This window comes from Physeter macrocephalus, chromosome 21, assembly GCF_002837175.3.
Source record: "Physeter macrocephalus isolate SW-GA chromosome 21, ASM283717v5, whole genome shotgun sequence".
Lineage (NCBI taxonomy): Eukaryota > Metazoa > Chordata > Mammalia > Artiodactyla > Physeteridae > Physeter > Physeter macrocephalus.
Genome location: NC_041234.1, coordinates 5603036 through 5618064, shown reverse-complemented (window position 1 = coordinate 5618064; position 15029 = coordinate 5603036). Strand labels below are relative to the sequence as shown.

Genomic DNA, 15029 nt, shown 5'->3' with positions numbered 1-15029 from the left:
AAATATGGCTAGAATTGCATATGGTTTTAATACCATAATGTCTTTCTGTTGGCATGCAAGTCTACTTGGCCAAAAATAGGACACTTTTTGTTTTAAGCTTGGTTATCTGGAAACGCCAATCTTAGGTATACAAAATAATACACAGTGCAGATACCTCTTTTCCTGCCTCTATACCTGTATATGCATATCTGTAATTTTAATCAGAAAAGTTTATGTTAATAGTATTCTCCACACACATGTAAAATGATCAGTCTTTCAAGAAAATGAAACTGTAGTTCTATACAAGATGTCTCCTCAAATTCATCCAATCAAGAAGTATGAGGAAAAGTTTTCTGGTCTACCTTCTATCTAACTACCCTGATTTACATGCTACCAGGTGCTAACTGGTGAGATAGAAAAGCCCAGCTAGTGTGGCTCCAAGGAAGCGGCCGAATGCTGACCAACACAAAGTGAAGAGAAGTGAAAAGCTTCACAGGGTCAACGTGATGAAAGGGTGACTTGACACCTGCGCACAAGCCACATTCCAAGGAATTAAGAAACCAGAGGAGAATAAAATTTCCGAATGACCTGGGACACTAAGAACAATTGGGCTAAAACAAACTAGTCTCTTTTAGTTCATTTTATTTTGGATTTTGAGGAATGCAAATATTGTCACCAGGCACAAATCAGTGATATTTTTACTTTCTAGCCTAGGGCAAATCTTTATCTGCTACATCCTGTAGTACCTTTCGAGTTATATCAAGAAGACGGAACAAAATGGGAGAGGGAACAGAGACAGCATGTTGTTCATTACTAGCTCCCTCAGAAAATGGGAAGGGAGTGTGCTGCCCATAGCACAGTTATTTAGAAAATAGGATGCAGCTTGGTCCAGAAATCAGCAGAACTAATTTTTGTTTATCATATCATAACCTTCTTTTGCAGAAAAGGGGCTGGGAACTAAGCAATATTCATAGGTAGGTCAAATGAAACAAAAGATAACACCTCATTTTTTAGAAAATTATAATACTGGAACGCTAGCTCTGGATTTTACTACTTTGTTTCATAAGGTTATCGAACTTCAAACTGCAAAATCAGAGGCAAACTAATGCTGGGCACAAGGTCATTCCTATATTTAAGCTGTTTCTAATTTATCTATGCAATTCAAACATTCCCCCCTCAGAAACAATGTCACACGAATGGTTTAATTTCTAGTGCACTTAACCCATACTAAACCTGAACTAGAGCCTTGGTAACTAAGTCACATTTAGTTACATTTAAAGACACTGTGTAGGATTGGTAAATTCTACTTCAAGAGACTGGAAACACCTCCTCAGTTGAGGCCTTGCCAAAGTGCAGGATGCTGGGGGGTGGAATGCTATTTCAAAGTGACTACAGCTATTTCCTGGGCTGTATGTACTAACATAAGAGAAGATAATTCTCTTCAGCAAGGTGTCTCTTCAACTAGCAGTGGTCAGGACCACTGGCTACCAAATCACAGAGGCAGAGGCTGGCTTGTTAAATACAGATTCCTGGGCCCTACACTTAATCTACTCAATCAGGATTTCTGGGTGTGGAACTCAGGAATCTCCATTTTAAGCAAGCAACCCAGGTGATTCTTGTGCCCACTGCAGTTTGAGACCTCCTGCTTTATAAAGGCCAGTCACATTGTGAGGGCTGAGTGGAGTGATGCCAATTTTTTGTATTACACATATAAGTAGTTTGTAAGTCAGAAGCCTTTGTAGTTGGGCAAGTCACGTAGGGCTTTATTTTTAGTCTCGTCACCGGTATAACACTGTATTATGTAACTCAAATGATTTCAAGGTCTTTGCTGAGGAATCTGATGGAAATATCCATGTCTACTGAGAATACAGCAAAATGAAAGAGGCCGTGGTAAACTGCTTGAATAAATTCTTTCAAGCTACACTTTTAGGTAGCATTAAATAGTTCCTCTTTATTTTTGAGGCAAACAGAACAAATATACAGATACTTCCAGACTCAAGCCCGTTGAATCAACTCTATGTCTTGGTGTGTGCATTCTGAATCCCAAGTAGGAACAGCATGGGCAGGCCAGGAGGGTCAGATATGATGGACTGGTGTATGGCTAATCTACATGAAATCTCTAAAACACAAAAACCCACTTCATAAAGATACTGTTTGATGAAAGCCTATCTCTGACTTCTGTGAATCTTATATTTATGTGTCTTTAAATTTTTGCAAGTTCCTTTCTGGTTCTCAACACTCTCCTTTTCTCTCCCTTTGTGTTTTCATTGGGCATTCTCTCTCTCCCTATTTCTACTCTTCTCCTTTGTAGCTGACAACTTCATTTATCCCTACTCAAATAGTCAAAACATTCAAACCAGTTAAAATTACTTATTATAGTGACAGACTAATTTTATGCCTGTTTTTTTTAAAGGATCAGTGGAAACTGCATGTTTCTTAAAGACTCTAAAAATTAAATTATATGGCTCTTGATTGTTTTGTTTTCTTTTGGTCAATATCCTGACTATAAAAAATATTTCCTACTTCCTGCTATTAAAATATACCTCACTATTTACCAAGTTTTTAACCAAGTACATTTTGAAACAACAGCAACATATCTATGCTACCCCAAGAAAATCAGTAATGTTTCTGTTTGGCATATTACTTAAATATTTATTGAGCTTCCATTCATCACTGAAACCCCCAATTGTGAGGCCACCAGGCCAGATAGAAAGAAAAAGATCCTGTTTCCCTGTTACTAAACCCCTCGAGATCTGAATGGTGCACCCAGATGTAATGCCATGTTGAGTCACGTATAGGATGACTTCTTCCAGTGTTGATCCACTTCTCATGCAAGCTCTTTACGGACTGAATCTATGTAGGATATGTTGAGAAGAATGTTTCTTTCCCTTTTTGTTTTATGAATTTAAAACTCTTTCCACTCAAATAATAAGCAGAAATAGAAATTCTAGAAACATAAGTTTTAGAAAGGTAATCAGGCTTCTAATAGTGTACCTGCTAGGAAGAGCTGATGATCCTTCAATCAAATCCTGATGATTAGATTATAGGGTAAGGATGGAGGCACAAACATTTGCAAGAGAATGATTAAGTTTGAATACAAAATAGGTAAAAAAAAAAATGCTTTCCTGGTGGCGCAGTGGTGGAGAGTCCGCCTGCCGATGCAGGGGACACGGGTTCGTGCCCCGGTCCGGGAAGATCCCACATGCCGCGGAGCGGCTGGGCCCATGAGCCATGGCGCTGAGCCTGTGCGTCCGGAGCCTGTGCCCCGCAACGGGAGAGGTCACAACAGTGAGAGGCCCACGTACCGCAAAAAAAAAAAAAAAAAAAAGTTTTCCTTAATGAATGAAATAGAAGAAAATAGATGAAAATGGAAATAAGAAGTGCTTAAGCCAGAACAGCATTTTCAAAGATTCCTACTTCTGAGTTCTAAGAGAAAACTGGATCCATATACTCCACTTCCATTATCAGTGAGCTTGAGGGCAAATTTAAGGGCAAAGCCACTGACAACTGGTCTTAAGCTGCTTGCAGATAACAAGGCAGACATGCAAGCCTATCAACAGTAACACACGTGGAGCTCCTGGGAGAGTAGAACTGTTTTGTGTGCTTTTGAAAAAAATCTAATTTATCACAATTATCTGGATCTCCCCCTTCTTCTAAATGTATGTGTTCAGATTTAAGTTTTTCTTTTTGTAAAACAGGAATATCTAACACCAGGAGTTAACCGTCAGTGATAATTACTTTTCTCAGTGAAAGTCTTGGAAAAAGTGGGCTGAAACCTAGGTTCAGAATGTTCGGACCAAGAGAGAGACTTAATTGTGGCTTGAGTGGTAGCTGTCCAAATTTTGAGGGCCTATTTTCTTGTAAAGGTGGAGTTCAAATAGACAGAATATCAGATTTAAAAAAATTTGTTTGCTTATTTTTAATACCATAGGGGAAGGAATTAGAAAGTCTTTTATGAATAACAAAGTATTCTTTTTCAAAATAAATAGCAAAAAGTAATATGGTTTGTGATTATACTTATAACACTTATGGAGATATTTAATTAGAAATTCCAGGTAAAATAAAAATATTTGGTGAACCTAGCTACAGGCAAAACAGATAAGGAAATACTGTTTCCAGATAGAATGTTCCTCTAAATTGCCAAATAACAATTCCATTCTCTGTGTATGATTCACGGGAGACAGAGTATTTCCTTATGAAAGTAGTATCTCATCTTAAACTACTTACCGCTATATTATGACCTTAGAGAGCACTTAGGACTTATGAGTATACCACACACTCTGGCTTTTTCTGCCTGCATTAAAACCACTATCTGAAATAAAGGTACACCTAAAATACCCGTTAACTGAAGCTTATATATTAGCAAAAATTGAAAAGGTCTTTTATATTTAATAGTCACAGAAGTACTTAATATGTTAATTCAATTTACCCTGAGTTTATTTTCAATGAAGCATCTATAGATATATCAGAAAAATGTACTATGGAATTCTGCCAGATTATATTGTCATCCCAAATGTCATCTTTCAGATTTTAAAACAGAAAATGGGAGGAATTCATTTTTATAGACATGCATGGTTCAATAAGGATTTAATGGGTGCCTATGGGTATATATACTATATCAAATGTTAGGGATAAATATGCAAAGATGACAGTCTGACCTCAATGAGTTCACGGTATAGTTGTACCTTCCCCATTTCTGTCTTATAATTTTATAGTTTATACAGATTATCAGTAAAATAAAGCTCTACTTTATTAGTATATATATATATATATATATATATATATACACACACATACATATATACAGATTCTATTATACGACTGTAATGTAATTATACCATTACCCTAACAATGTATATTATATGTAATTATACTACATATAATTACATTAATGATATATATTACATGGATATGTTAATTTAAATTCATAGTATATTTGGAATACACAGAAAATAAATTATATTTGAACTTTAGGGCAAATTTAAAGAAGATCATTAAAATATGAATGTATGTGTGTATATACATATATATGTGATATAAAACAGCTGAGTTTTCATGCTTACAATAGACTTTAAAACTGAAGAGGACTGGAGCAGAATAGAGAGCCCAGAAATAAACCCATGCACTTATGGTCAATTATCTACGACAAAGGAGGCAAGAACATACAATGGAGAAAAGATAGTCTCGTCAATAAGTGGTGCTGGGAAAACTGGACAGCTACATGTAAAAGAATGAAATTAGAACATTTCTAATGAAATTAGAACACCATATACAAAAATAAACTCAAAACGATTAGAGACCTAAATGTAAGACTGGAAACCATAAAACTTCTAGAACAAAACAGGCAGAACACTCTTGGACATAAATCATGGCAATTTTTTTTTTGATCAGTCTCCTAAAGCAAATGAAACAGAAGCAAAAATAAAAAATGGGACCTAATTAAACTTAAAATCATTTATTTGCATAGCAAAGGAAACCAATGACAAAATGAAAAGACAACCTACTGAATGGTAGAAAATATTTGCAAATGATATAACCCAATAAGGGGTTAATATCCAAAATACATAAACAGCTCATATAACTCAACATCAAAAAGACAAGCAACCCGATTAAAAAATGGGCAAAAGACCTGAATAGACATTTCTCCAAAGAGGACATGCAGATGGCCAACAGGCACATGAAAAGATGCTCAACGCTGCTAAGCATCAGGGAAATACGAATCAATACCACAATAAAATATCACCTCACACACCTGACAGAATGGCTATCATCAAAAAGAACACAAATAACAAATGTTGGTGAGGATGTGCAGAAAAGGGAACCCTCGTACACTTGGTGGGAATGTAAATTGAAACAGCCACTGTGGAAAACAGTATGGAGGTTTCTCAAAAAACTAAAATTAGAACTACTATGTGACCCAGCAATTCCACTCCTGGGTATATATCCGAATAAAACCAAAAACACTAATTCGAAAAGATTCATGCACCCCAATGCTCATAGCAGCATTATCTACAATTGCCAAGATATGGAAGCAATCTAAGTGTCCATCAACATATGAATGGATAAGAAGATGTGGTATATATACATACAATGGAATACTACTCAGTCATAGAAAAGAATAAAAATTTTCATTTGTAGCAACATGAATGGACTTGGAGGCATTATGCTAAGTCAAATAAGTCAGACAGAGTAAGACATACTGTATAATATCACTTATATGTGGAATCTAAAAAATACAACAAACTAGCGAATATAACAAAAAAGAAATAGACACACAGATATAGAGAACAAACTAGTGGTTACCAGTGGGGAGAGGGAAGGAGCGAGGGGCAATATAGAGGTAGGCATGAAGAGGTAGAAACTACTATGTATAAAAGAAATAAGCTATGAGGATATACTGTACAACACAGGGAATATAGCCAATATTTTATAATAACTATAAATGGAGTATAGCCTTTAAAAATTGTGAATCACTATACTACGTACATCTGTAACTTATATAATATCGTACATCAACTATATGTCAATAAAAAAATAAATTAAAACAAAACCAACTTCAAAAAAAAAACCTGAAGGGGATCATAATACGCCACCTCAAAATATGCCATTTTGGCTTAAGGATTAGCTGAAGGTAATTAAGAAGCAGTAGACATAGAAAGAGCTTTGGCCATCCCCCCTATCGGCCTTAAAGCAGGACATAAATTTCCCACTGTGAAGGTGTTCCTCCTCTCCTCTTACATACCAGGAGAACAACCCTTAACATTTGAAGACAGGAAGTTGGCATTAAGATGGGTCTGCACAAACAAATCTTACTAAAATAGCCGTTATCTTCTGTTAGTTTCCCCATATATAAACTTTTCCAAAATTTACCGCTCTAGAAGCCCAAACCCCTTTTCCGGTTATCTTGTCAGTTCCCCATAATTCATCATGCTTTGTTAAAATGGTGTATAAAACTCAGGTCTAAGTGCTTCTTTGGGTCTTCATTTCTTTCCTATGAAGGCCTCTGTGCACATAAAAATTAAATTAACACAATAAAATTTATATGCCTTTTCTCCTGTTAATCTGTCATTTGTCAGTTTAGTTCACAGGCTCCAGGTAAAGAACCTAACAGAGTAGAGGAAAGGTTTCTTTCTTTCCCTATAAAACATTTAAATCAAGCCTTAAACCATTTCATCCTAAGTCATCCATATTTTAAAATATTTATATTCAAAATATTTAAATATGAAGTAATATATTTCATAGATAAAGTTATTTTGAAATAACTTTCAGCAACGTGGATAGATGGCAGCTTATTGGCAGAATGGGTTGCTGTTGCAACCTATTTTATGGGGCTTCCCTGGTGGCGCAGTGGTTGAGAATCCGCCTGCCGATGCAGGGGACGCGGGTTCGTGCCCCGGTCCGGGAAGATCCCACATGCCGCGGAGCGGCTGGGCCCGTGAGCCATGGCCACTGAGCCTGCGCGTCCGGAGCCTGTGCTCCGCAACGGAAGGGGCCCCAGCAGTGAGAGGCCCGCGTACCACAAAAAAACAAAAAACAAACCTATTTTATGATTAATTACTTATTTTAAAATAATCTCTTTAAAATCCTCATTTCTAAATGAAATAGCTACAGAGGCAACATAGCTGGAGACTTTTTTACTCTCAATAATGTAGAGATGAACAATGCATATTTTTAATTTATGAGAATTTTCAACCTCTACCACCACCTTACATGGTTATATTAAAAGGATGAAAATTCAATAGACGATATTCAGTCTGGATGATAATCAGTGTGAAGTAACTCAGTGATGAGAAGTGCCAATGGGATGAATATGTAAATCCTATGTGTATGTGTCACAACACTTCGTCTATGACTATGTCTGGTCTGCCAAAATGAAAAGGTAAATTGGGACCAACTACATTTCAGTTGTTTTCTTGCCTGTTTCTTTCAATAGATTCCTCTTTGGTCCTTCCAACCCTATTAGGGCATTCTCTTACCTAGCTGATAGGCACTCTAAAAAGCAGTTCCAATGTCATCTGAACCTTGAACCACTTATGCGACTGGGTGGTAAAAATGTCTTCAGAACGCTGATTATACTTCCACGACGCAAACTATTTCATTTGCCTATTGCACTTGACTTGAATTCTCCAAACTGTACATTCTGACGGAATAACAGGTAAGGGTATCTGTACCTGGGGGGGTTGGAGTTGTAAAGATACATTTATTCTGTTGAGTCCATCAGAACCTACTCAAAGTAAACAAAGGACTTTGTCCTATGTCCTCTTCTAAGTTGCTGATCAGCAAACATGATCTAGGATCGGTAAATTCTGATGCTATACAAATTGTGCATTTACTGCCCAGCTTGCTACTAAGGTAGACTAAAAGTAGACAGTCAAGGGCATAACTTCTTAGTTCTTGAAAATCTGATCTAAAATAAATACTTACATATATTTTTTTCAAATTAACAGTAACATAGATCTTTGAGAACTTTTGCTCTATAGAGTTCCACCCTATTCTTATTCATATACTAGATTCATATACTATCCTCTAAGTACTGCCGTCTTGATTTTGGTGAGATAACTTTAAAATAATATATATATATCATTCAGTATCAGCTCCAGTGTCATGATATCCCACCAGACTAAATGAGGGGGAAAAAGAGGTACTGATCTGCAGAAATGAGTGAAATAATAAATTCTTTTCAACAAGAGTACAACAATGGGTGTATGAGCGCATGTGTGTGGGTTGGGAGTAGAGTAATGAAAGGAGTGATTCTTACGCTAAAAGTTAAAGACACTACTTCCTCTCACGTTGTAACATTGTTTATGATTACAGAAGCTTGAAATAGACTTCTGCTTACTTCTCCTGGCTGAACTTATAATATTACAAAAAATTGCAATATTGATTTTCCCCCTTTGATAACTTCTAAATGTTAATGCCTTATTACTCACCTCCTTGGCATACCAGCCTGACATTTGGGATCATCTGCTCATTAACAGCTCTGGCAAGAAGGAGCTACTTTGGGGGTTCTGACAACTGAATTTCTTAGCAGTAAAGACAACCAAAAATACCCTCCCCAGAAAAGCAAGTGACAAGAAAGGTAAAAAGAAAATTCAAAAGGTGTTTGTAATAATCTAAAATTTTATCTCAACAGTTACTTATCAGAATTCATATTTTTCTCTACCTCAAATCTGTTATAAATCTAACCTCTCCCGTTAATCAATAATATTTCATATTCTCTTATTTTTCAATCTATAATAATTACATCAGAGACTATTCTCATAAATCCCCCTTGTTAGAGTCATCTGCATACTGTGATATTTAAATTATTACATTTTTAGGTATTTAAAATGTATTGTGTACACGATAAGAAGAAAAAATTATTTTGGTAAAAACCACTATAAAATCATGTTTATTAGAAATACAGCATGGATGTAAGCAAATTAGCACAAACATCCATCTTAGCAAAAAACTCAGAGGTTAGAATAATGAATATTCATACTCAGTCTTAGTTGTCTTGAAATTATTGGTTATTATATTTTGCACCAACAAACTCATTTTACATTTAGGATGGAAAACTATGGGATCTAAGAACATATTTTTTATAAAATACCCTATTATATATGCGTTTCATTTTTTCCACTCCTGACAAAATTGTATAGCATTGCCCTTTTAAAGAAAGTAAGTTTTACTAAAGAGTTGGAATATATGCTGACTCTCAGTGTTCTTATGGAAAAATACAAATGACTTTATAGCTCTTGCAAAAGGTTTCCAGCTATATTTGTGTTTAACATTTAGCATCACATGTTGAATTTCACACTCCCCAGTGTAATTACAGAAAACTAGAATCATACAGGGACTTGATTAGGGTGAGAGCTCGTTTTGCAAAATTCAAATGTTTGAAATGTCAGAAGGTTCTCCATATTGTAAAACTTAATTTGTATTCAAATATAGCAATGAATTGCTAACTTCCTGCTAGTGAACAAAACAAAAAAACCAATTATATTAACAAACTTGTTTTCCATTTGTAAATTTATTAATTTACAGCAACTTTATGGTGCCAGTTTATTCATAATATCTTTTAAAAATTATGGACAATTCCATATTTAACTGAAGTCAGGGTTTTTTGTAATTCCTATTTAGTGTATTTATATTAAACAAGGACCATGCTGTCTTCTCTCAGGTGAAAAAACAACCGTCAAACTAGACATGTGAATTTGTAAGGATGTGCCAAACAAGGGGTGAATTTGGAATTCTCAAGTTCCACTTAAGACTTCCTTACCATCTCTTTTGACTGGTGCCATTTGTGGGAGAGGTGAGGAAACAATGATAGCAGCTATGGTGTAATTAGTATCTCCTTAACAAATGTGACCATCAAAGAACTCTGCAGAACTTTGGCCCCTTTTTTTGATACTCATTTATATATATAAAAGAATACATTATTACTCTAATAAAATAAAATTTAAAAAGAGAACACATTACAATAAGCTGTACTGGTGTATATGATCTTTTATAGGTAGTTGAGCCGCTCTATCTGGATGTACTATAACTGGATTTACAGTGATACATTATACCAATCCTTTCTTGTTAAATCCATGTAGAGTTATGATCAAGGTCCTAGAATAAGTTTTCTCATACTGATTTTATTGTGACCAAGTGCAGAACTAATCTAAAAGACTCCAATACTGGATTTAGAAACAAAGTTAGACAATCCAAAACCAAAATTAAAAGCAGCATTTTAAGACCACCATGAAGTGCAGATTAAATATGTTTACTACTATTTAGGAAAACCGTCACATAATTTGAAAGGAAACATTCCTCCATAGTAACTAAGTGGAGTATACACCATGAATACACACAAAACCAGAACTTGACCAAGGAAAATGTCATGATGACATTTTCTTTCTCCTTATTGTAAATCTTCAGCACAGCACTAGAAAGCCTGTTTTCTCTTTATAGAAAATCAATAAATACTGCAAAAGCAGAAGCAGGAACTTTTCTTTAACAAAACAATACACTTTAATTATAGAAGGCCTTGGTTTCCAAGGCCTCAGTTTTAGCCATACTAGGAATGGTTGCATATCTTACTTGTGTGGGAAGATCTGGTCTCCATGGCGATGAAAAAGTCAGCCTGGGAAGTGGAAAGAACTGTAGTACATTGCTCCCGGTAGAAACAGACAAGCTGAAATCAAATGCAGCTTCTGTATCTAGCATTGACAAAGCCTGAAGCTCCAGTGAAATGGTACCTTACCTCAGGAGTTACCATGGCAATCTGCTAAGAAAGGAGGGTTTCAGATACCCACATAATTTACTACTAAGACATCAAATCAAAAGCCAGAACATATGGGTTAAAACTGGTTCTGAATTTGGTTTCCTTAAATAGGATTTAGGAGTTTAATACTGGCATTGTTTTTACAAAATTCATAAAATCTAATCAGTATTTTAAAAAATTCTAGGAAGTAGCCCTGAACAACTTTTACTCTTCCTCAATTTAGTATAAATATTCTGAAGGCAAATCAATTATGATACTAACATTTGTGTTTTGCTTTTCACTTTATAAAGTGCTTTTATATGCAATATCTCCAAAGAAGATGTGGAAAATATGACAATTTCACTAGAGTTCACTTTGGTAATGAATTTTCATTTCATACTACATACTGCATAGTACAAATGAGAAATTAGAAGTTGGAAACAGATGAAAGTATGAATGGTGCATTCTTTAATAATTCCTTTCAGGGCACATGAATCAACTTTTCAGATTTGTAAGAGGTGATAGGAAGCAATGTTTTATCATGAGAGAAAACATAGTAATCCACAATACATCAGATTTGGTACCTATGAGAAGGAACTGGAAAGATCAGTGGCATCTTCCAATTTTACTCCTAAATCTGTCGCTTCTCTACTCCCTACCTCCACCAAAAAATTTAAAAAGTTAATAAACAGAAAGATCCTTTAGCTGATACCAAAAAAAAAAGGCAGAAAGATTTGGATTGTTTCAAAGAAGATGGATAAAGTGGAACTTGGAAGAAAAAACTAAAGTAACTTTGTCTACCACATGGAAGAAAAAACTGAAGTAACTTTGTCTACCACATGAAATACTTTCCAAATTGGTCTCAAGACTTAATTCTTTGGAATTAGTTCTTTTTTTTTAATATCCCAGTATTATCTTGACACAAACTAGCTATAAAAGGAATCATGTCAAAGTTTAAAATACTAAGAGTTTTGACTCAAGTGGTGGAATTGTTCCACTATTTATACAAATCGAGGTACATGATTTTTGGATACTGATTAGTTAAAATTGGCAAGTACACTAATTACAATTTTTAGTAATAAAGGGTAAAGTGGTGGGCAGGGTTTGATTTACTTGAAAGAGCATATTAATGGTGATGTTGACTTGCTGTAATAAAACTTAAACATTTTAGTTTCTTTTATATAGGTCTAATATATATACAGAAAAAGGAAACATTTTGCTAAATTTTAGCCTGAATTAAAATGATAGATCTGAGAGGCCGTATGTGGTTGAGAGCATTCACTCTGCTGTCAGAATGTCTTAGTCTGAATCTCAGATCTGCTATTAACTATCAAGGAGTCCTGGATCATGTTATTTAAACTCAGTTTCCTCATCTAGGAGATGAGGGTAATAATAGTATTTACCTCTTAGGGTTGTTGTGAAGATTAAATGGGTTATATTAGGCAAGGACCTTAGAATAATGCCTTAGAATAGTTAGCATGCATTAAAAAATGTTACCTATTATTTGTGATAGATTAATATATTCAATAAACCTACAAGATTTAAACTAAATGCACCATATTATAGATGTATTGGCTTTACCCTAGGGAAGGCAACTCTATTATAGTATTTTTTTCCATGTTGAAAAATACCTTTTCTCTCTACGTGAGAAAATAATGAAAGATTCAGACTTATGGGCATGCCTAGCTTTGCAGATTGCATTTCAGGTCCAGACTATGTAGCATACCTGTATAGAAAAGGTAAATCACTGAAATGTCTTTCATTCAACAGACTTGTATAGTCCACAGGAAAGATGAAAAGAGTTTTCCTAAGACAACAGTGAAAGTAAAAGGACAAGGACATATAATCCAATCATTCTGTTCAGAATGTCCTTGATATCATATTTAAAATTATTTTAGGGCTTCCCTGGTGGCGCAGTGGTTGCGCGTCCGCCTGCCGATGCAGGGGAATCGGGTTCGCGCCCCGGTCTGGGAGGATCCCACGTGCCGCGGAGCGGCTGGGCCCGTGAGCCGTGGCCAATGAGCCTGCGCGTCCGGAGCCTGTGCTCCGCAGCGGGAGAGGCCACAACAGAGGGAGGCCCGCATACCACACACACAAAAAATAAAATAAAATAAAATTATTTTATTCAAAGACTGGCCAGTTAATGATGTTGTAAACTTGACTAAGATGAACTGAGATTTACTTAGAATGGAGGTAGCAAGTTAAAACAGCTTCAATTTTCACTTCCTTATAATTCAAGTTACGTTCATTAAATATATTTTACCAAATAATTGAAAGATATACTAAACCATATTAATACAAATGGGACTTATTTCCCATATCAATGGGCGTTTCCCTCTTACCATCAGACAGCTTACTTTACACACTAACGTGGCAAAGTGTTCCAAAATTTATTTTTTTCTTCAAGATACAAACATAAAAGAGGGATATTGAAGAGTTATTTTGAAATAAGTGCCCTCTGTATTGGATTCTTACTGTCAAATCCAAAAACACATATTTCAGCTTGTCATCATGGGGAACCATGTCACCTCTGAAGTATTACAGCTCTCCCTGATTACAGCTTTCTCTTCTTCTATCTCTTCCACTGTGTCTAATCTTTGATCTAATCAAGAACACAGTCCTCCCTCCTGCATTCACTTCCTTATCCAACCTGAACCACTCTGACTAGAACCCTCAATCTCCTCACCCTCCTGGATCGGTACTACCCATACACTTTCCAGTATTCAACTCCCGCTTTCTTATTCCTACCTGGCCACTGAGCATTGCTAGAAAAAATTGTCTATCCATGCCGACTGGCACCATTCTCGATTTGGGTTTTCTGACTTTTGGTTATTCAGGACCACTTGGCAGACCTCTTATTAGTGCTTGGTTAGCTCAATTTCCAATTCCCCATTGGGGTGCTCCACGCTTCCATTAGATTCTTCAAGCTCTACTCTCTACCTGTGGATCTTCCTTTGAACAGATAACTATTTGCCTCCACATTTGTAGAGGGGATATAATAGCTTTCATCTGGACTGCTCAAATAGTTTTCTAACTGGTCTCCCCAGCACTTGTATTCCCTCACACCAATACATCTTCTGTACTGCCATGACAGTGACCTTTCTGAAACTGACGTTTGATTACAGCACTTTCCTACTGAGATCTCCAAAGGCTCTCCATTATGTTTTTTTGGGATACAATCCAAACTTCTGGGCATGGAATACCAGGACTTTAATAATTTAGTTCTTGCATAATTTTTGTCTCATCTCTACTCATCTATACTATATGCTGTATTTCTCTAAATTGTTCTTTGTTTTTCTTCATTTCCGCCCTTGCTGATGCTATATATTTTTTAACCACATAGAATGTAACACTTTTTTCTTTTCCTCCTGGTGCAATCTTTCATTAAGCTTAAAAGTCACATCCTCTCTGACACCTTGTCTAATTTCACAAGGTAGAAATAACGAAGACCTCTTAATTGCTTTCGTGGAACTTAGCATGTTCCATCTTTTAAAACACTTAATATACTGTACATTTACATGTGGATGCTTCTCTCTCCCATTAGATGGCAAACTTACTGATTCTTTGATTTTTAAAAATCTTTGTTTTTCCTGCACTTAGCAGAGTGCATTCTCAGGACATTGTGGTTGTTCCATAAATATTACTTAAATTGAATTGTTACTAAAATAATTTTAATATCTAAGTATATGAGGTGCAAACTGAATAAAGTATTCTGTTAAACAACTGGATAAAATGCTTTACTTCACTTGATCTTCCATTTTAGTAAGAAGACCTACTTCGTCTTTTCATTTATTTATTTATTTATTTTTTATACAGCAGG

The 15029-nt window shown here is 35.6% G+C and overlaps 1 protein-coding gene across 10 annotated transcripts in view; it reads right to left on the bottom strand.

Moving 5' to 3' along the window:
* Positions 1 to 15029, bottom strand: part of CNKSR2 (connector enhancer of kinase suppressor of Ras 2) — a 258842-nt gene that overhangs the window by 11602 nt on the left and 232211 nt on the right. The window contains exon 21 of one of the 10 annotated variants that reach the window (XM_028482781.2): positions 155 to 188. The exons of 8 other annotated variants lie outside the window; for them this stretch is intronic. In XM_028482781.2, the coding sequence (XP_028338582.1) occupies positions 169 to 188 (20 nt within the window). In that variant the 3' untranslated portion in view covers positions 155 to 168. Of the gene's footprint in view, positions 1 to 154; positions 189 to 11071; positions 11090 to 15029 lie in introns of those variants that run through there. One more of the 10 variants, XM_028482782.2, reaches the window with a different exon arrangement.